The sequence below is a fragment of the Monodelphis domestica genome, chromosome 7 (assembly GCF_027887165.1).
Source record: "Monodelphis domestica isolate mMonDom1 chromosome 7, mMonDom1.pri, whole genome shotgun sequence".
Classification (NCBI taxonomy): domain Eukaryota; kingdom Metazoa; phylum Chordata; class Mammalia; order Didelphimorphia; family Didelphidae; genus Monodelphis; species Monodelphis domestica.
The window spans coordinates 9006675-9028539 of NC_077233.1; the positions used below are offsets into that span (position 1 = coordinate 9006675).

A 21865-nucleotide genomic window follows, 5' to 3' on the forward strand; every position below is an offset into this window, starting at 1 on the left:
CTCTGGGAGGGGCACCTCCGGCCCTTTTCCAGGACGCCCCCCACCCATCTTCCACTGCTGGAATCCTTCCCGTGGCCTCTTCCAGGAAGGCTTCCCAGATGCTCTCCCCTTCTCTGATGAGCCCCGTGTCTGTCTTGCCTATCTCGGGGCAGGTTCCGACGGAGGATAAACTAGAACCCGGGTCTTTCCTGACTTGGGGGCTGAGGGGGGGCGGGGAAGGCAGGCGGTCCAGTAATGGCTCCAGAAGGAGGCATCCTTTGGGCTGAGCTTTGAACTGCCCTCTCTGGGCCTCAGTTTCCTCATCTGTCAAGTGAGGGGGCTGCCCCCCTGGAAGCCTAAAGCAGCAGGCAGGCCTTCCCGGCTCTCTCCACTGGGCCACCCAGCCCCCTCGCCACGGAAGGGGCCTCCTCCCAGCCAGGGGGTTTGGGAACAGCAGCTGGGGGGAGGGGCGGAGCAGCGCGCACCTGCTGAGTCAGGCTCTGATGGGCACAGCCATGGGCCCCGCCTGCTGAGCGCTGGCCCCGGCCCAGGAGAGCCCGAGCCTCCCCCCGTCCCCGGGGGGCCAAGCATTTGTCCGGAGCTCCTCCGGCGCTTTCCCAGGACTGCTCTGGGCTGCGGCCGGGCTGGGCCGGAGCGGGAGGGGCTCCGGGAGCGAGCCTGGGGGCGCTGCCAGGCCCCACCTCTTCCTCTCGGCTCCCCAAACCCCCGCCCCAGCAGCCCTCTCGCCCCGCTTCCGCGGCCCCCCTCACCGCTGGCCAGCTCCCGCCGTCCGTCCGTCTGGCCGTCCGTCCAGCCGCACTCCGAGCTCCGGGCTGGACCCTCCAGCGGACAGTCCGGGCGCGGAGGGGGCGGGCAGGGGGCGGGTCCGGGTCCGCTAAACTTTAACGGCTGCGCCCGCGCGGGAGACACCCCGGGGCTGCCAGGCGTCGCCCCTCCCCCCGCCCCTCCCGGGGCCAGGAGGACAAAGGGCGGCCACTCCGCCCCGAGCCGCGGGTTCGAATCCTGACCCCGGGGCGGCGCTGCTGAGCGCGATCACGATCACGCGTGAGGAACGGCCCCTGGGCGGCAAGTGTCCTCGGGGGTGTCGAGTCCACCCCCCGCCCCTGCACTCACTTTACAGAGCCCGAAACTGAGGCCCAGGGAGGGCGAGCGCACCTGGACGCGGGCTGGGGCGGGGAAAATTAGGGCGTGGGCTGAAGAGGCTCCCGACTCCCCTTCCCCCGCCCCATCTGGCCCAGCCCCGTGGGCAGGGCCATCTCGAGGGCGGGGCCCGACAGCGGGAGCAGCCAAAGGCTCCGCGGCCACGCAGGCAGCCCGCATCAGTCCGCGTGTCCCGCCCGCCCTCAGAGATGCTCCCGGGGCTGCCCTCCCTGCTGAGCCTGGCCGTGCTGTGGCTGAGCAGCACCGCGCCCTTGGGCCTCTCGGAGCCGGTAAGCACCCAGGCATCCCTCCCCTTCAGGTCCTCGGTTCCCACCTCCGCGCGCCTGCCGTTACCGGGCTTTGGCCATCCCCCGAGCACGGAGCGGAGTCAGACCGGAGGGGCGCAGGCGCTCCCCCGAGGCACACAGCCCCCATCCCTAGTGTGCCCCGACGCGGTTGGCTGAGCTCCTGGAAGGAGCCCGAGGGAGGGATGCCGGGAGGGAGAGGAGCCCAAGGATGCGGGCTGGAAGGACCCTAGCGGCGGCGCCTGCGGCAATGGGAGAGCAAGTGAACAGGGGGTGAGGCGCTCGGCTGGGCTCTTCCCCCAGGGGACCCGGCTTTCCCCTCTGGCCCCTTTGAGTCCCAGCCGCCCGCCGTGACCCTTGGAGCCCTGGAGCTCCCCTCTCCCACCCACCGGGCAGCCGAGCTTGGGAGGTGCAACCCTCCTTTTATAGAGGAGAAACTGAGGCAGGGAACCCCTCCGTCAGGCCTTGGGCAGAGGAGGGTCCTCTTTACCCCTCATCTTCTGCCTTAGTCAGTCTTGCATATGGGCAGGAAGGGGCTGAGGGCAGACTGGAACCCAGAAGCCCCTGCCTCGAGGCCGGGCTCTGCTCCCCCAGCTCCTGGCCGCCCCTAGGGTCCTGCTTCTAAATACACTCCTCACCCCACGGTGTGGACCAGGCTACACATAGGTTGTCTCCTGGACCCCAGGAGACCTTGGCTAAGTCATTTCCCTTCTCGGGGCTCATTGGGGATGAGAAGGGATTGGACTAGATTCCAGGAGGTCTGTGACCAGCAGAGTCGGCTCAAAGCAGGGGGGGGGGGGGGGGGGGAGGGGGGGGCTCCTCTCAGGCTTGGCTGCCTGTTTGCCACAGAGGATTCTGGGATGGGTCCGAGTTCCATTCAGCTGTTGCTCAGGTGCCCTCTTGATGCCAGAGGACCCCCCTGGAACCCTCCCAGACAGCCCCCCCCCCCAGCAGTCTGTGTTGCGAGGTGCCCGGCTGCCAGCTGGGGAGGGTGTGAGGAGGCGTGGGGCCCGCTGCCCCCACCCTGTCCTCAGACCCCCGGCTGGCGGTGCCCTCTGGGCCCAGGTTAGCCCCTCCGCGCCGCAGAGAGCGGGCTGGCACAGCTGCTCCCCTGAGCGCGGCGGCTGGGCTTCTGCCTTTCTTTCACAAAACATGAACAATGGAAACAAGCCAGGGAGCTGCTGGGATGGAGCCGGGAGGTCCTGGGCTCCAAGGTGGCCTCGGACACGTCCTGGCGGGGTGACCCTGGGCCAGTCACTTCAGCCCCGTCCCAACAGCTCTCCTGGCTCAGGACGATACACAGGCTGATTCTAAGAATGGCAACGACAACACTCAGACAGCGAGCCAAGAGGCGCTGGGCTACGGCCGGCGGCAAACAGCCTCGTTTTAGTGTCCTGCAGTGCCCTCGGCCCGGCCCTCCTGGCCCCGGGTCGGCCCTCCTGGCCCCGGGTCGGCCCTCCTGGCCCCGGGTCGGCCCTCCTGGCCCCGGGGCGGCCCTGGGCCCTTCGCCTCAGATGGAAGGTGAGCTGGGAGCATTCGAGCCCCTCCTCAGAAGGGAGGGGTGGCCTGAGGCCTGGCAAGGACTTCGGAGATGCTCAAAGCCTGCTTTACAAGTGAGGAAACCGAGGCCCACCCCAAGGGCAGCTCCACTCAGCGCGGCTGTCCAGCCCTAATGGGGATCCGGACGCGGCGGTGACGGCTTCCCTAGCTGAGGTCGCCGGGAACGCTTTAGTTTAGAACCCAAAGACACGGGAGGGGGAGAAGCATCCAAGATGGCAGAATGGCCTTCGAGGCCGAGAGGGAGGGCGGGGGCAGGTGGTTCTCCCCGGCAGCCATCGACCCTGTCCGGCCTCCCCGGCGGGCCAGTAGGTGGTCAGCGAGTGGGGTGCCGACCTCTCTTCAGCGTGGAAGTGTGAGGTCACTGCCTGGGCCCAGGCGGGCTCTGTAGCCTCATGAAGAGCTGAGGAGGGAGGACGCAGGCTCGTCTCCAAAGGCCGGAAGGCCCAGTTCTGTGGGCCAGTCACTGCCCTCCCCGAGCCTCCCTAAGGCAGGAGCTTTGCAGGAATCACAGCTCTCGTCCCCGTCTCTCCCTCAGCCTCTGGGAAGCCGACTTGCCGTCGCCCCTGGCTTTAATTCGTCCCGAGACATCCAGGGGCGCCGGCTGACTGCTAAAAGCTGTCCTCCGTCCCGTGTAAAAAAAGGCCAAATGACAAGGGGCTGCGGCTGAGGAGCACATGGCGGAGTGGAGCAAGAGCTGCGCCAGGCGTCGGCCAGCCGGGGGAGCCTGCAGTCCCTTCCCTGTGCCTCAGCTTCCCCCTTTGTAAACTGCGGGCTTGGCGTCCGTGAGGCCTAAAGTCCCCTCCTACAGCTGGCTTCCAGCCAACAGAAATCGTTCACAAACACTTCGGAGATGGCGGCTGCCGCGTGTGGGCCATTTTTCTCGGGTGGAGATAGCGGCTTCTCTTGCTGGGCTGACTGACGCTTGGTTTCTTTCTCTCTTTTTGGCTTCTTACAGTCTATAAAGTGCTTTTCTGAGACAGGTGAGTGATTGTTCACGTCTGTCCGCTGAAAGCCCTGCTCAAGGCATGCTGGGAGGAACCAAAGAGACCTTCCAGAATGGAGGATCCACTGAGGAGCCAATTAGGAGGCTGCTTTCGTCCTCACCACAGCCGGTCCCTTAGAGAAGCCGAATAAGCCCGAAAGGAAGAGGTGAAAAGTCCAACCTCTCACCTAGTTTGCCTACAGAAGAGATGCAGACACATTTGCATCGGGGCCCTCTGTGGGACTCTTTTCTTCTGATTTTATCATGGCTCCAGGGGGCCGGATCTTCTGTGGCTCCCCAGCGGCTTTTCCCGGGCGCTTTGGGTTCTTCATGTTCGTCACTGGTTAGGCCAAAGCAGTGTTCATTCTGTAGAATTCATCCGCCATCATTTCCTGGTCTGGGCCCCAGTCACTAGGCCAGAGGTGGGTGGCTGCTTTGCTTTGTATTTACTGAGGGCTGAGCGAGGACTTCCCCAAGGACTCCTTGGCCTTTTGTTCATTGTTAATTCATTTCTGTTGCATGGAAAAGCTGGTTACTAACATTTACAGAGTACTGTAAGCCTTACAAGGTACTTTATGCCTATTATCTCATTCATTCCTTTATGACTATCCAGGGAGGTAGGTGCTATTATCCCCACTTTGCAGACAAGATAACGGAGGCAGTTGGAGGGGCAGTGACTTGCCCAAGGTCACACAGCTAGCTTGTCTGAGGCTGGATTTGAGCCGAGGTCTTCCAGACTCCCAGCCCACCTCTCTCTCAGCTGTCCCACCTAGATGTTCAGGCCTGGCTGCACCACAGAGAAATAGACAAGAAATTCAAAATAATGACGTGGTGGTAAGGGAGAGATTTTTGGGACGTCGTTATTGGGACATTACTAGCCGTTGGAGGGGATCCCTGGACATGTAGAACCCCGGCTTCCATACAACCGGGACATTGTGGATACGGGTGTATGACGGGATTGAGAGCTAGAAGGGGCCTCAGTGGTCAAGTAGGCCAACTTCTTCATTTTAGAGAAGGGGAAACTGAGGCCTAAAGATGTCAAGTCACTTGGCTAATGGTACCTAGGGAGTAAATAGCATTTGGTTGGTGGCCATCTCCATCTCCAAAGCTTCCTATCTCTGTGTCCCGAACCAACTCACTTAAATCAGGAAGCTTTTCTTATCTATAAAATGGGGATAAATACATATTTGGAATTTGAAAGGGCTAGAGATGATATCTGGCCCGACTCCTTTATTTTACAGATGAAGAAACTGAGGCAGAGGTTACGTGACTGACAGGTATAAACAGCTGAGGGGGGGATTAGAACTGGGGTCTTCCTGACTCCTAGTCTGATCTACCGAGCACCTGGTTGCCTCCAATGATACCTGTATGACCTATCATAGTACCTTACTTCATGCCGTTATTCCAAGGTCCATCTAAAGAGTGGATGGTCAGAAACCGCCTGACTCCAGGAGGGCTGCAGACCCTCCGTGTGAATCCCGTTGCCAGCCCCTCCAATTCACACACAGTCCGTCTGAACATAAGCTGGACACTCAAGCAAGATGGTGAGTGGGGGTCCTAGGAGGACATCGGGAGCCAGGCCATCAGTGTGCATCTGGGCTTCATGGACGTCTCCAAGATGTTGGGGCTGCTGTGGTTGGCCAAAGCTAGTAAAACCCAACCAAACCCCCTAAAACGGGGTCGGGATTGTTTGTGAGCAACGACCCGGATGCCCGTGCTACAGCACGGAGGCTCCATGCTGGTACTGGGTGTTGGAATGTTATAACTGGAGCCCACGGGTGACACCAAATTCTGTTGTCCCCTGAGAGGGAGGGATGGATGCCTTGTCTTTGCGCTTGCCCATTCGTTTTCAGGCTCGTCCCCTCTAAGGCTCCCTTCCTTCCACTCTATCTTCCATGTTCCAATTCATACAGTTGGACTCCTCTCTTGAGAGGCTACTCCTCGAGGGCAGGGACTGCCTGCTTTGGGCCTTAGCTTGGTGCCTGGCACACAGTAGGTGCTTTATAAAGGTTGGTCGGTTGAGTTGATCAATTACTCCCCGACGCTCTTTTCTTGCTCTGTTGCTTCCAGGAAGTATCCAGATGTTAAAGGCTACCAAAATCTGTGTGAATGGAGGCGGCCAATTCTTGTCCTACGGCTGTGTGAGATGCAATTACACAGAAGCATTTTACAATCAAACGCCACCCAGTGGCAGCAAAGTAAGAAACAGCCTCTAGAGAGGGAGTATTCTTATACAGTCACTAGAACTTGGTCACTTCTAGAGGTAGCAGCTGCTAACTGGCAGCCTTCTCATATGGAGGGCCTGGATGCCACCTGGGCTCTTTGTCACCTACCTGGCTTGGTGCCCCATCCTCAGAGAGAACCCAGGAAGTCTGGTGGCTATCATTTCCCCAATGGTGGCACCCCATTCCTTTTACAAGCACATTGACTCACAAGGCTTCAAACTTAGACCAAGTTTTCATTACACAGTAAAAGAGGCAGAGGGACAGTTAGATGGCACAGTGGAAAGAGAGCCAGGATTGGAGACTAGAGGAACTGGGTTCAAATCTGGCCTTAGACACTTCCTGGGCAAGTCACTAAACCCCATTTGCCTAGTCCTTTGCTCTTCTGTCCTAGAATTATTACCAAGACTGTTACCAAGAAAGTAAACATTTAAGGAAAAAAAAAACCCTACAAAAATGACTTGATCCCATGAGAATTCCTTCCAGCTCACCCTCCCTAGAGTACTGTACAGTCCTTGAGCTTCACAGCTCTCTCTTGAATAGGGTTAGGTCTTATGTGGAAAAGGACTCTTCCACACATGATCTGCTCCATGCTGCTTCTCCAGTGTGCTCACACCATGCTTCATTGGTACTTGACTGATTGATCTACTGATATTGTAACAGCCTTCCCATCACCCATTTTCCCTTGTCTCTCCTCTTTGGCTCATGGCAATTCAGGCCACACATTCTGTTATGTCTCTTGCCTGGATCAATGAAAATTTGACGTGCGAGTTGATGACTTTGAGCCACAGACCAGAAATTGAAAATCGATGCCCCAAAGACTGTTGAATTTGTGCATTTCAGAGGGCGATCAGTGGTCAATGATCAATCGTTTTGCCTTTTAGTGGGAGTTTCATTACGTTGGATTCCCTATACAGCCTGAAACCACTTATTTCATCAGAGCACATAATATCCCACCTGCAAATATGAATGAAGACTCTACAGCCATTTCAGTGGAATTCACCTCATCAGGTAAGGGCCTCCCTGGGATGTTTTCACTTGCATCTCTCCCTCTGGCCCCTGGCTGGGATAGCTTTCATTGGATTTGCCTCAAGCCTGGGATTTTCTAGGCAATCATCTGTCTGGATTCAGGCAGTCAAGCACTTATCATTATGTGCTACGAAAAGGGGAATGAAAAGGCAAAATATGGTTCCTACCCTCGAGAAACTTAAGAGTTTAACAAGAGAAACAGTGTGAGGAAGCGGTCCAGTTGTTCTTCAGGAATACCTGTGCTTTGGAGTCACCGGCAGTTTTAACAAGAAGTTTTTATTGGCCTCCTCCTTTACTCTCCCCCAAATATCTCAGTTAACAGATTTTGAGAAAGAGAAAAAAAATCAGGAAAACCAATCAATATGTTTGAACATCCTCTAAAATGACCCCCTGACAATATCTAGTGTTCCACAGCCATGGACACCCACACACATACACACAAGGGAGTTGGGGAGGTAACCTATTTTCTTTGGGGCCCACCTGCTTAGTTGTTCAATTCACCTCCAAGGAGAGCTGCTCAAAATTCTTAATCTCACCCCCCCCCCCCATTCTCTGCCCCTTCCTCACTGGCTTGAGGATGAATCCAGCATTTCTTCCCCTCCCAGGTTTTCTTAGGACCCTTCTCAAGCTGGCATCCCCCTGTCTCTTTCCGTCTGCTTACAAACAGATCCAAGTTGCTCTAATCTGCAGAAATCTTCTCCTGCTCCTAGCTCATTCTCATAGTCTGGCTTCTGTCCCCACTACCAAGTTTAATAAGCATTTATCATGGTTGAAGGCACTACACTGGGGATATAAAGACAAAGATGAAGAAGAATCTTCTTGCCCTCAAGGAGATTACATTCTTGGTTTCAAGGCATAACAGTGGTGCAGACTAGCCAACTGGGGTTAAGTAACTTGCCCAGAGTCACATAGCTCAGAAGTGTCTGAGGCTAGATTTGAACCCAGGACCTCGCCTCTATCCCACTGAGCCACCTAGCTGGCCCAGAGAGGCTGCATTCTAATGGAGACTGCTCTCTCCTAAACCACCAGTTTCCTTAGTCACCTACTCAATCCAGAGGCCTCCCTGAGCTCTCTACGACATATGAAATTGAGGAGCACCCTGCCTAGGCTTTCCTTCCTTGGCTTGGAGGTAGGATGCCTCCGATTTCTTCCTCAGCTCTTCATCCTGTTGCCAATTCCTGAAGGGGGGAGGGGTCCCCCAGTTTCTGCTCTTGGTCTTCTTATCTCTCTCCCTCAGGAATCCCATTCACATCCATGACAGAGCTCAGTTCTCCCCGGGTATGCCCAGAGTTGATTAAAAGCTTGTTGATCGACTGAAAGCTTCCTAAATTTGCATCTTCAGGCCTGACTTATTGGCCCAACACAAGATGTGCACCTCCGACGGCCTCCAGGACACCTCAAGCTGTGCTGGCTCCTCACTGAGCTCATTCTCCCCTGGCCTTGCCCCTCACTCATCCTGCCTTCTCGCGCCTATTTGGACTACTCCGGTAGCCGCTCTTGGTCCTTCCCACTCGACTTCCTCTCCCTCTAGTTCCCCCAGTGCTGTTGGCACTCACCCGCCTTATACACAGCTCTGGCCCTGGTAGTTCTTCAGCTGTTCAGCTAAAGCTGCTCTACTGGCTTAGAACGAATGAGGATGATAACAAGGATAACTACATTTATGTAGCACTTTGTGCCAGTGCTGAGTGCTTTATGATTACGATCTCATTTAACCCTCACAACATCCAGGGAGGTCAATGCTGTTATGCCCATTTTATAGACAAGTTAACTGAGGTGAAGTGGCTTGCCCAGTCACATGTGTCTGAGGCAGGACTTGAACCCAGGTCTTCTTGCCATTAATGACACCAGTGCTTGCAGCACCACATAGCTATCCCCTATGTTTGCCTACCTCATCTTTCCAGTCTCATCTCATACTCTTCCTTGGTCCATGGCCTATTCTCCAGCAGAACTTGACCACTCACAGTCCTCTAGGCATACCCTGCCTTTGCTCATGCTGTGCCATGTTCCTGGAGTGCCTTCCCTTCTTTGCTTCTCTGCAGTCTGCCCAGGAAAGCCTGGCCTAAATACCAGTTCCCGGCATACCTGGGGAGTTTCCTTGTATCTTTCTATTGGGTGGCAGGTCAGCTTCCTGACAGCAGGGGCTTGTTTCTATTTTTCCTTTATTCCCCAGCACCTAGCTGGGCCTGGCACACGGTGGGTACTGATGGGGGGATTATTATATTTTGGTTGAGTCCCTTTGCAAGCTCCACAGGGGCAGGTTAAGGCTGGTGTGTCCCACACCCAGCATGCAGCTGCATCCAGAAGAGATGCCCCATAAGTGTTTCTTAAATGCAACTGTGGAGTCTTGGGAACAGCTGTCACAAGCATTTCTTACCCCGGTATATATGGTGGACAAAAAGGAAAAGAATGAGGTGGCTCCTGTCCTCAAGGGGCTTCGACTCTTTCAGTCTGTACAACCTACAGAAACGTAGCCTGGAGCGATGCTGAGGACTCTGGACTCCCATGAATGGGGCTTGATCCAGAAAGATCCGCCATTCTCCCTCCCTTTCCCTGCTGATATCCTGGGTCGCAGAGCCCCTGACCTCCTACCTAACAATACTCAAGAGCCAGCAATGCATGAGAAGAGTACCGAGTTGGGTCGTTTTCAGCGAAGGGTTGGGAGCCAAAGTGGTGGAGGGTTTCCATGGCTCTACATTCAGGATGGACTTTTCGGGTTTTCCTGGAACCACAGAAAAGCTCATTTGGAAATGACAGATGGCCCAGCTTCATACCAGGCTCCCACCCTTCTCCTGGGGCCTTTGGGTGCTATCGATATTACAAGCTTCTAATTTGCGTAGCACTAGGGCCATCACTCAGTGCCAGGACATTAGCCTCCACCCTTGGCTTGGTATTCAAATTAAACTAATGCATTCAAATTTGATGGTCCAGCTTTGGCTCTGTGTGTAGGTCTGTTTCATTATGGAGGATATCACATGTATGTTGGGGTGGGGATGGGGAGGACAAGGGAGAAAGGAGCCTTTGGTGAAAATGTAAAAATGTTTTATTTTACCTTCTAGGCTGCAAAAACCCAGTGATGAAATATACCAGAAAGTGTCAAGAAGATGGTGAGTACAGGGCTTCTGGAGAAGGTGGCACACTGGAGACCTGAGTTCAAATCTGACCTCAGATATTATCTAGCTGTGAGACCCTAAGCAAGCCACATGAACTCTGCCTGCCTCAGTTTCCCCATCAGAAAATGAGGGGGTTGACTAGATGGCCAGTAAGTCTCCTCTAAGTTTCAGATGTTTACTAGCTGTGGAACCTTGGGTAAGTCACTTTGCCTCTGCCTCACTTTTCCCATCTATAAAATGAAGGGGCTGACTAAATGGCCCATGAACATCTTTCTAGCCTCAAACACTTAATATAGCAAGCCTCTTCCCTTCTCTGGACCTCAGAATCCTTCACTGTAAAATAAGGCCTCTGAAGGCCCTTCTTTCCAAGGGCCCATCTATGAGCTGATGCTTCCCCCAGTGTGAAAGCCACTGAAGGGAAGAAGGGCTGTTGGTACCTTTGATCATAGAAGCTTCAAAATGGAAGGTACCTTTAATTCTCCCATCAAACCCATTTTTTACTCATGAGAAAACAGGCAAGTAACGTACTCACAGTTGCATGGCAGGATATTGGAGGAGGTGGGTCTTAGGGGATCCAAAACCTCTTCCAGTGTTCCTGGCTTCCTTACGAGGCAGTTAGAACATCCCCCGTGTTTGAGCCCAGAGCCTTTGAGTCTGGGGTATTTACTTCTGTGGAGGGAAGATGACATGGCATTTGGGAGTTTCATGAGGGCAGAGTGGGTAACCTCACCCTTTCCCATCCTGGATAACCCACAGAGAATCAATGGACTGCCAACATCACTGCGTGTCAGGAGGAGAACGTTGTCCAGGTGAATTTTAGCACCAGCAGCTTTGGGCTCAAGTACAATGTTTTGGTGTTGAAGGAGGGAGAAGTACTGAACAACACAGAAACAAAGGAGGTACGATCTTCATTTCTCTCAGGGCTCAGCTCTTTTCCATTTGCAGCATCTTCTCCTTTCTTATCCCAAGAAAGGGAGTCTCAAATATGACAGTGAATATCGTAGATTTTTAATTTGTTGGTAATGCTTTCTTGAAGGCTTTTTTCTTCCCTTAAGCCATGCTCATTTTCCTGAATACTCCCTTCCTTAGAACAAAGACAAACAAATGTGCAGAATCGACTGACTGCATCTATCAGCACAGGAAACTTTCTGACTTCTGTGGAAGAGGCATGAAGGAAGAGAGAATGCCTCTTTCACACTTCCTAATCCTTTTGATGCAGGGAAGAGAAAGATTTCATTATCAATTCTCTAGGGCCAAGATTAATCATTAAACTTGGGTTGAGCTCATTCTTTCCTTTCCATCATGTTATTTTCTTCTTGGGTCTATTCTCTTCCCGTTGCAAGTTATAGAACAGTCTCTTGAATTTTTCTGCATTCCTTTGTTTGTTCTCGAGGCACAATAGTCTTCCAGTCAACTTTGATCCCTGGCCACCTGCTTTGTTCCTGGTGGTTTTGCTACCCCAGAAAGTCCAAAGACCATTTTGGTGAGATGGAAGCGCTTGGAATGACATCATCAAAAGTCTGTCTGGAAGTGACAAGTGTTCTCCATTTTCAGAGCTAAGCACAGTGCCAGGCACACAGTAGGCAGGTTGGCTGCCTGCTCTGAAGGACTCATATACGACTGCCTCAGTGGTTACTGGGAACCACTGATAATCCTCAAGTCAGCAGAATACTGGGCATCCTTGGCCTGGGTGCTGTGTTCCATGAGGTGCAGATGGGGTATTAGCAGCAGAGCTGGATCACTGAACTTTCTTCCTCCTTGTCCCAAGTAACTATGATTGTCCTTTCCTTTAGTTAAACCAGAGCTGGGTTTCTGTGGTCATCCCAGTGCCGGTGGAGGAAGGTAAAGGGGACACAGTGCAGGTAAGTAACCCTTCGTTGGGGGTCCTCCCCACCCCTTGGCTTCCGGTAAATTCATCTGTAGATAGCACTCACCTTACGCTACCTTCCTTGCCCAGCTCACCTTTGTGTCCCAGTGTGAAGCATTTTAGCCAAACTGTTTGGTTGGTCCCCCTTGTCTAGGGGAGGGAGGCTGATGGCCCAGGCTGTGGTCCACCTCTTTTGCAAGAAGGGTTGTTCCAGCTGCCTGGTGGAGTCAACCAAGTTGTTGTTTGTGAATGAGAGGCTGGATGGAGAGTGTGATACACTGGAGTCTGGCTCCATGTCCTAGCACATCTGCCCATTCACTGAGGTTCCCCAGAGTGAAAAACAGCAGGATCTTAGGCAGTTCGAGAATCCCTAAATGTTAGACCACCTAATTCTGTGTCCTGGAATGGGCCCCATAACTTCCTTTATCTGCATAATGGAGATGATGTTCATTAATAATAAACCTAGCTTTTTTCTGAAAGTTAGTTTATACCTTGATGGCTCATACAGGCCCTTGTTCTTTCTTTTTTTTTAATCCCTCACCTTCCATCTTGGAATCAATACTGTGTATTGGTTCCAAGGCAGAAGAGTGGTAAGGGTTAGGCAGTGGGGGTCAAGTGACTTGCCCAGGGTCACACAGCTAGGAGCTGGCTGAGGCCAAATTTGAACCTAAGACCTCCCGTCTCTTGGCCTGGCTCTCAATCCACTGAGCCACCTAGCTTCCCCCTCACCCCCTTGTTCTTAAAAGGAGTGAGCCCCGTTCTCCTAGGATAGCTCAAGGGTAGATACAATGAACTTTGACACCTGGTTCCTTTAGTAAGATGCTCTGCCCAAGTATTGTCATCCATCTTTTAATTAATCGAGGATCTGAGACAGCATGGATAGATGACACCATTTTGATTTTAAGCATCTTTGTGGAGTTATAGACTCTCAAAACCTTGGGAGAGACATAATGGCAGAACCATTAAAGGAGAGGCCTTATCTCATTTGGCCACAGCACCCTCAAAACTACAGGACCTTTCCATTGGCCTTGCAGTGCAACCCTTTCCCTATGTGAACTCCAGGAGAGCAAGGACCATTTGATTTTTTTCAGAAATCTTCCCTGACTGCCTGCTAGATCCTCAGTTACCCTGTGAGGAAGAAGGAAATGGGCATGAGAGAGACAAGGCTTAGGCTAGAGTCCTGACTCCATCATTCACTCTATAAGGGACCTTGATCCTCTGGATTGTTATGATGCTCAAAAGAGCTCATGTATATGGAAGTGCTTTGGTGGATGGGGTTGGTCAGTCAGTTCAGTTTAGTTTCTGGGTCGCTGTCAGGACAGAGTAAACTGTGTGGATAAGGAAACTGAGGCCCAGAGTCTAAACAATTTTCCCATGCAGACAACTGGTTATGTGATAACACTAAGCTAGGAATTCTTGAACTGTCCAAGTCCTTGTTAAGTCTCACTCCTTGCATTTCCAAGGGCACTTGGGCAGATGTGTTGTAGCCAAGACCAGCTCACCAGAGTCCTTGAAACACCCTACAAACTACTGGCTGAAGTCAAGAGCCCTCTGCCAGGATTGATCTGAAAAAATATTTATTTTACTAATAAGAGATCATTTACAAAATTCAAAAATTGTTAGGGTTTGGTAGACCACTGAGCCATGAAGTTTTAGGTACCAGTATTCCTGGTGGATAAAGACTTTTCTTAATGCTTGGGGGGAAACAAGAAAAGACGTCATTTTATCTCATTCTTTCATTCACACACTGCTCTGAGGGCCACAGGAACAGTGGTGTAGGTGTGCTGGGAGAAGGCAAGCTCCTTTAGGGCAGGTGCTACTTCATATTTCTCTTGGGACACACAGCTCTAGAAACAATATCCGGCACATAGCAGGCCTCTAATAAATGTTTACAAGGTTGAATTGGTCTGTATCTTTAGATACTGAGACCGTAGGGACTCAGGCAGGATATCAAACCTTATATATTAGAGCTGAGAGGAACTTCCGAACTCCTCATTGTCAGAAAAGAGGAAGCTCCAGAAAGGGAATGGTATTGCATTTGAGAATTCTAAGGTTGGTTTATTTCTGAATGAGCTTAAATGGTTTCCTTTCTTGAAAAAAGAGCCCTCTCTGATCTCTTCTGGGGTGAACAGTTTCTAACTCTTGGCAGAGCTTGTTTATAGCACTGTGGACCAGAATCAGGGGAGGGGCCAGTGGAGGGTGTGTGGCTAAGGGTAGAACATGGCCCAAGGACCTGGAAACAAATATGTCGATCTTATTTTTCCTCAGATAATTCCTCACTTCTCTACATGCAGTTATGTATGCCCACGGCGTAGTGCAACTATATTCAGCTGCCCGGAAATACTCAGACCAGTAGAACCAAGTAAGTGTCTAAGTAGCCCTTCTTTTTAAAAAACACTCTTAAGTCACAGTTCCTTCACCATCCTGGAGGGGAGTGTCCTATACAAAGAGTGGCTAGGTCAGCTCTACAGTCCTTCCAAGTCCCTAAGACAGAACCTCCAACCTTAGGGAATATCTAGTTAGGGAGGTGGAATCTCCCTATGGACTCACAGGAAAAGAACAACCTACATGGGGTGAAATGCATCCTGACAGGAAGGGATGGAGGGAAATGGGAGGGGGAGCTTTGTCTTGTTCTGCTTGCTTCTCCTGGGTCCCATGAGCTCCTACCAGCACCATTTAGACCTGTTGCTCAGAAAGTTCCCCAGTCTTTCTTCTGGCCATGGAGAGATGCCGTCCCAGGCTTGCGGTGGGGGAAGAGAGAAATAAGCTGTATTTAAATGTGGTTGTGATTCTGCTTTTTCCTTGCTAGATAAAAGCCAACCATGGAAATATCAGCTGTTCATTATCCTGCCCAGTCTGGGTGTGGCCCTGTGGGTGCTAGCCGTTGGACTCTATCTTCTGTGGAGGCATGGTAAGGGCCCCAGCCCATGCGTGTGCACACCTGCTGCTGCTGCTGCCGTAATTGAGCTTCAGATAGGCCTTAAAATATGCCTATTCTTTGTGACTTGTGAACAGCAGCTGCAATGTGACGGGATTGGCTTGGCCTGTGGGGTCAAGAGACTACAGCTTGAGTCCCAGCCCTGCCAGGCAACAGTTCTATCACCTTGGACAGGTCCTTTCACTTGTCTGTTTCTCAATCTGAATTAAATGGGTTTGATGGGTCAGCATAGAACTTGGGTGTTCAGGGAGATGAAAGCCTTTTTAAAACAAGAAGGGTGATGATAAATCATTGTTCAGCACTCTCTTACAACAAAAGGAATGTAGCCCATGCAGGGGAAAGGGAAGAGGAGTCATGGATTGGAGGGAGCAGGGCCATTTGGGTGTCGTGGCTTGAAATCCAAAAGGAAAGCCTTTCTGCAGAAGGCTGACCTCAGCACTGACTGTTCTAGGATGGGCCTGTAGGTCCTGTGACTCTCATTCACTGGTCCAAGTCACCAGGGGTAGTTATCTCCCACTGAACAAATGATCCACATTTCCCAAGTGGAACAGCCCTCATTTGCCAAAGGTACTCTAAATGCTGGGAACAAACTCTTCCCCCACTAGGCAGCCAGCCCGTCTGATGTTTGACTTCTTTATTTTGTAAGTAACTCGCATGATCATTTCCAAAACACCCCACCACTGAAGCGAACAGTAAGTGGGGAAGCTTGTGAATAGCACTTCACAGAGATGCTGTTGCTCATGACTGTCCCGATAATTAGATGCCTACAAGAGTAGCTTCATGATCTGGGGAGGAAATCATTTCCATGTTCATTCTCTTCAAGATCTAACATTCTCAGCTTCAAGCTCTGTGAAGTTGGAAGGATGGTGCTTGGACAGTTCCAATCCCTCACCAGCTGACACAGCTTGGATGGACTGATGAATTGACAAGCATGGGTGTTTATTCAGCCCTTTTAATTCCTCAAAGCTCCCAGGAGTAGGGAACAGATGTATAAAAGCATATAAACACTCTTTACAAGTCTCCCAAGTCCTCTTCATAGCGTGAAAGTGTCCCAGAGGTTTTGATGCCTTCAGTAGCAAAGCACAGACAGGCAAGTCCTTCCTACTGTGTATTTCTGTAACACAGATGGTAGAATCTCATTACATGGAGCCCCTGGACATATCCTGATAATGGGCTACTCCAATGGAAGAAGGTGAAGAGATGCCGCCACCTCCTGGCCCATGATGAGATGAACATGAATCCTTAAGATTTACTGGTAGCTCGGTCCCGTCCTATGAGGTCTGGGGCTCTTTGGTCTGAAATCCTCCTTTTCTAGAGGAGGACATGAAGGCCCAGGGATGTGGAGTGACTGATGCCAAGTGACTCAATATTTAAAATCAGTATCTCTGACTCCAAAGCCAGTGTTAGCCCTCACCCATGCCCTCTGAAAAGGGAAGTAAGATCAGAAAGTCATCAACCAGAACAACCTTAGCTTGGATTGAATTCTTCCACAAATTCAGTTAGTTTGCTGCTGTTTAAGCTGATCCAACTTGAGTTAGAATTTTACCGATTTTAGACACTGAAACTTTTGCTCAGCTTTGCTATGTGTATAGATGCTAGCAGGGAGAAGACACTTTTTTTTATGACAGGCTCCCACCTAGGTTCTCTCCTGTCGACTAAAAACAAAGTTTTGGGAGATTTCAGCTTACAGTTCTCTCTCATCTGATCCCAGGAGCAGTTCTTATGTCAATAATGATGTTAGTTATCATCGTTCTCTTCATCTGATATTTGATGGAGTTCAGATAGAGATGGTCCAAGGGTAGGTCAGGAATCCAACCAATTCTTTCATGGTTGGCATGTGGCTAACTTTTGCAAAGGTGGAGAAAACAACAGCTTCTGGTAACTGAATACAAGTTGGGACCACAAGCTCCTCTTTCTGGAGGTTCTTTGATAAACATCTTCAGTGTTGTTTTCTTAGCAGATGGGCCAACAGGGATGCATTTTGATTTCTCCTGGTCAGTTCTCTACTCTGAGAGCTTTGCATTCCATAGAAAGTTGAGGCAATGAGTATTTGGATGGTCATAGCTATAAAAATGTTTGTATTTTATCAGTAATGATGGGCCTCTCCTGTTGGTAGGTTATGTGTTGAATTCTCAGTTTTCTCAAGGTTTGCATTTATAGCAGGTTAGTTTATGAAGAACAAAGTTGAGCTCCTGGTGCCACTGGAGGGGGAGCAGGCTTGGCAGAAGGGCTGGGCTAGGGTGGCAGGTTAACCTAACCTTGTGAGGTAGGCACAAAGTGAAACCACCTTCCTAGTACCCTTCTTCTCTCCATCTCTCCCAGCTAACGAGTATATCATTTGTCTTGTGTTCACAGAAAGAGTCAAGAAGATTCTTTTTCACACCCCAGTGCTCCTTCCGCCCATCAAGGTGCTTATCATATACCACCCCCATGTCTGCTTCTATCATGCTGTCTGTGATTTTGCTGAGTACCTGCAGGATCACTGCAGAAGCGATGTCATCCTCGACCAGTGGCAAAAGAGGAAAATAGCAGAAGTGGGCCTTGTCCTGTGGGTCACTACCCAGAAGAAGGAGGCAGACAAAATTATATTCTTTTTCTCTAGCCAGGCGTGCACGTGCGACAGCTTCTGTTACCCCAATGCAGGTGGGCATAGAGACAGTTCCCAAGACCTCTTCACTCTTGCATTTAACCTTTTCTGTAGTGATCTGAAAAGCCAGGTTTCCTTGCACAAATACCTTGTCGTCTCGCTTGGGAAAGTCACCTTAGCTGAGGATCACAGTGCTCTTGGTGTTTGTCCCAAGTACCAGCTTATGAAGGATGCCATGCTCTTCTGTAAGGACCTCCTCACAATTTAGCCCTGGAGACTAGCTGTATACCTCAGGGCTCATTCCAGCTCATTTCCCTGAATTACCAGGAAAGGTAGGATGAAGGGACCAGGAGAAGCAAAGCCTGATTCTAGCTCTGGAAGTGGAGGGAAAACTGCTCAAGAACTTCCCTCATGGGGGTTATCTGTCAATTGGGAAATGACTGGATGAGTTAATTGTGATGGAGTACTATTGTGCTATGAGAAATGATGAACAGGAAGAGCTAAGAAAAGCCTGCAAAGACTTCCATGAATTGATGCAGAGAGAAGTGAGCAGAACCAGGCAAACACTGGACACAGTATCAGCAATCCTGCACAACTGTGGATGGCCTAGCTTTTCTCAGTAATCCAAAGATCCCAAACAATTCTGAAGGGCTTATATTGAAAAAGGCTGTCCACTTCCAGAGACAGAACTGATGGGAGTCTGAATGCAGACGGAAGCAGACTGTTTTTCATTTTATTTTTTGTGGGTTTGTGTGTGTTTTTTCTTTCGCAACATGACTAATATGGAAATGTTTTGCATGATTGTGCATATATATATACATATATATATACATATACATATAAAACCTTATATATGAAATTGTTTAATGTCTAAGAGAGGGAGAGGGGAGGGAGGCTTCTGAATCTGGAGCTCACAATTTTTTTTAGATGAATGTAAAACTTTTTTTACATGTAATCAGAAAAAAAAAAGTTAAAAAGAATTTTCCCTCATGGCCACACACACCCTAACTGACACAAAGCTCTTATTCAATAATACCTTCCACCTTTGGGAAGAGGAATGTGTAGTCAACTTCTTGGGGAGTGCTAGAAAAGCAGAAGGGAGAGGAAGGTTTTAGACCCTGCGAACCAGTCTCCCAGTCACACCTTTTTTAGCCACATAAGCATTTGCCAAGTGTATAACTTAGAACTTGCTAATTCTGTTCTTTTTCACAAATGTCCATAAAGAGTGAATGATGACTTCAAAGTAACATTTACCAAACACCTGCTATATGCAAAGCACAGTATAATGGGGGCTTGTTTATTGGGGGAGGGACTATATCAAAATGAGTACGTTCTAGTTCCTGCCCTCAAGAAGCTTACATCCCGGTAGGGCCCATGACAAACACCTCAGCACAGAACAGTCCAAACCAAGGGCTCTAGGAGTTCAGCAAAGTGGGGCAAGTGTCGTTTCCTTTGGGGGAATCCAAGGAAGCTTCACTGAGGATGGGAGACTGAGATGTCTCCTGAAGAAAAGGCAGGATTTCAATAGGAGGAGAGCATTGTAGGTACAGGAATGACAAGAGACATTGGATTAGTGCAGAACTTACATTCGGGGAAGGCAACTAGTGTGGCTACACTGGGATAAAAGGCAGTAAAGTCAGCTATTTTGAGATAAAACCAGAAAAGAGAGGGGCACCCAATTCCAGTGGGCCTTGAAAGCCAGGCTAAGAAACCAATTGGGATAATCTGCAGATTAGACAAAATAAATAATTCATTTGGAAGAACAAAAGGTCAGAATATCAAGGAAAATGATTTTAAAAAACTGGAATGAGGGGATGAACATTTCCCAGAGGTCAAACTGTGCCACTAGCAGGAATCACTTAAACTAGCCAGGACTTCTTAAAAATAGAAAAGCACATCAGCCAAGCAACCTGGACAATGTAGGATCCTAAATAATGGAATCTAAACCACACCCAGGCTCAAAAACCTGAGAAGGTCAATTACTTGGGGGGGATACGTCTCCTATTAGATATGAACTGCTGCAAAGCTAAAAGGCATCTGAAAGAAAATGGGTTCAGTCACTGTCTTCTACCATATAGCACAATATGCTCAAACCCTAAATATTAATATATAAGTTCTCACTACAAAACAATCAGACAAGAACCAGATGAGATACCTTTCACAGGTTATACCGAACAAATGACAGAAATGGTCATAAAAGAGAAAACAGCCTGTTCTGACGACACGACATTTTAAAGTCTTGGCATTAACAATATGACGAGGAGTCTTTTTGAAGGAAAAGCATTTTGACATCTCTGGTAAGGATCTGACATCAAGATATATTGGGAATAAATACAAATGTACTGCAATAAAAAGGAGCAAACCATGTGAGCTATTGATCTAAGTGACGAATAAGAGAAATCAAAACAACTCTAAGGGTTTTTCTTATGCCCCCCAAATTGGCAAAGATGATGAGATGAGCAAGGTCATGGGTCCAGCCTTTCTGAACAGCAGCAACTGGGGATAGAGCTAGGAACATGACTCAAGAGCATCCCCTTGAGTCTAGGAGCAGCTAGCACAGACTCTGATGGGTCAAACACATGGTTTCCCCTAGGCAGCACTTGTGGCAGCAGTAGTGATGGGACAGCCTGAGGATCCGGGAGTGGTTAAGTCTGCGGTAGACCACAAAATGGCAAAAATGTCTATACCCTAAGAATTCTAAGACTTGGAGGCCTGCACAGGCTGAAGGGTGTGGAAGGTGGGGCACCAGGGAAGTGACATAAGGCCACAGAAAGAACAATGAGACCCTAAATGCTCTTCAGACATCCTGCCCAAACTGGATCCCGAAGCAGCAAGAGGAGCTTGTGACCCCATCTCTCTCCTTCTGTGGCCAGCCTGTGGGAGCAGCTGATCAGTGTCACTGAGCTCTCTGCTGGGCTCTCCAGTCATCCTTTACTTCTCATGCTGGGCTCTCTGGGTCATCCTTCTCACCCTGGGCTCTCCAGTCATCCTTTACTTCTCATGCTGGGCTCTCCAGTCATCCTTTACTTCTCACCCTGGGCTCTCTGGGTCATTCTTTACTTCTCATGCTGGGCTCTCCAGTCATCCTTTACTTCTCACCCTGGGCTCTCTGGGTCATCCTTCTCACCCTGGGCTCTCTGGTCATTCTTTACTTCTCATGCTGGGCTCTCTGGGTCATCCTTCACATCCTGGGCTCTCCAGTCATCCTTTACTTCTCATGCTGGGCTCTCTGGGTCATCCTTCTCACCCTGGGCTCTCCAGTCATCCTTTACTTCTCATGCTGGGCTCTCCAGTCATCCTTTACTTCTTATGCTGGGCTCTCCAGTCATCGTTTACTTCTCAACCTGGGCTCTCTGGGTCATCCTTCTCACCCTGGGCTCTCTGGTCATTCTTTACTTCTCATGCTGAGCTCTCCGGGTCATCCTTTACTTCTCACCTTGGGCTCTCTGGGTCATCCTTCTCACCCTGGGCTCTCTGGTCATTCTTTACTTCTCATGCTGGGCTCTCCAGTCATCCTTTACTTCTCATGCTGGGCTCTCTGGGTCATCCTTCACATCCTGGGCTCTCCAGTCATCCTTTACTTCTCAACCTGGGCTCTCTGGGTCATCCTTCTCACCCTGGGCTCTCTGGTCATTCTTTACTTCTCATGCTGAGCTCTCCGGGTCATCCTTTACTTCTCACCTTGGGCTCTCTGGGTCATCCTTCTCACCCTGGGCTCTCTGGTCATTCTTTACTTCTCATGCTGGGCTCTCCAGTCATCCTTTACTTCTCATGCTGGGCTCTCTGGGTCATCCTTCACATCCTGGGCTCTCCAGTCATCCTTTACTTCTCAACCTGGGCTCTCTGGGTCATCCTTCTCACCCTGGGCTCTCTGGTCATTCTTTACTTCTCATGCTGAGCTCTCCGGGTCATCCTTTACTTCTCACCTTGGGCTCTCTGGGTCATCCTTCACATCCTGGGCTCCAGTCATCCTTTACTTCTCATGCTGGGCTTTCTGGGTCATCCTTTACTTCTCAACCCTGGGCTCTCTGGGTCATCCTTCTCACCCTGGGCTCTCCAGTCATCCTTTACTTCTCAACCTGGGCTCTCTGGGTCATCCTTCTCACCCTGGGCTCTCTGGTCATT

At 50.5% G+C, this 21865-nt stretch overlaps 3 protein-coding genes across 11 annotated transcripts in view; 1 reads left to right on the forward strand and 2 right to left on the reverse strand.

Annotated features, from left to right (window-relative positions):
- Positions 1–1335, reverse strand: part of CHDH (choline dehydrogenase) — a 33115-nt gene extending 31780 nt beyond the window's left edge. The window contains exon 1 of one of the 3 annotated variants that reach the window (XM_007500608.3): positions 1114–1335. In XM_007500608.3, coding sequence (XP_007500670.2) covers positions 1114–1320 — 207 coding nt within the window. In that variant the 5' untranslated portion in view covers positions 1321–1335. The other 2 variants (XM_016424626.2, XM_056804163.1) reach the window with 2 other exon arrangements.
- Positions 1–21865, reverse strand: part of ACTR8 (actin related protein 8) — a 44565-nt gene that overhangs the window by 9093 nt on the left and 13607 nt on the right. The window lies entirely within an intron of this gene.
- On the forward strand, positions 1298–20814 carry IL17RB (interleukin 17 receptor B). 7 transcript variants are annotated; one of them, XM_007500610.3, is made up of 11 exons: positions 1298–1430; positions 3961–3985; positions 5397–5531; positions 6058–6185; positions 7094–7220; positions 10295–10342; positions 11105–11247; positions 12142–12210; positions 14484–14577; positions 15025–15126; positions 17509–20814. In XM_007500610.3, exons 1-11 carry the CDS (start codon positions 1350–1352, stop codon positions 18006–18008), a joined length of 1452 nt encoding a protein of 483 aa, XP_007500672.2. In that variant the 5' UTR covers positions 1298–1349; the 3' UTR covers positions 18009–20814. The 7 variants fall into 7 exon arrangements, with proteins under 7 accessions (XP_007500672.2, XP_056660146.1, XP_007500673.1 ...); XM_007500611.3 differs by lacking the exon at positions 3961–3985 and adding an exon at positions 5229–5264 and having other exon boundaries at positions 1307–1430; XM_056804167.1 differs by lacking the exon at positions 1298–1430 and adding an exon at positions 5229–5264 and having other exon boundaries at positions 2266–4821.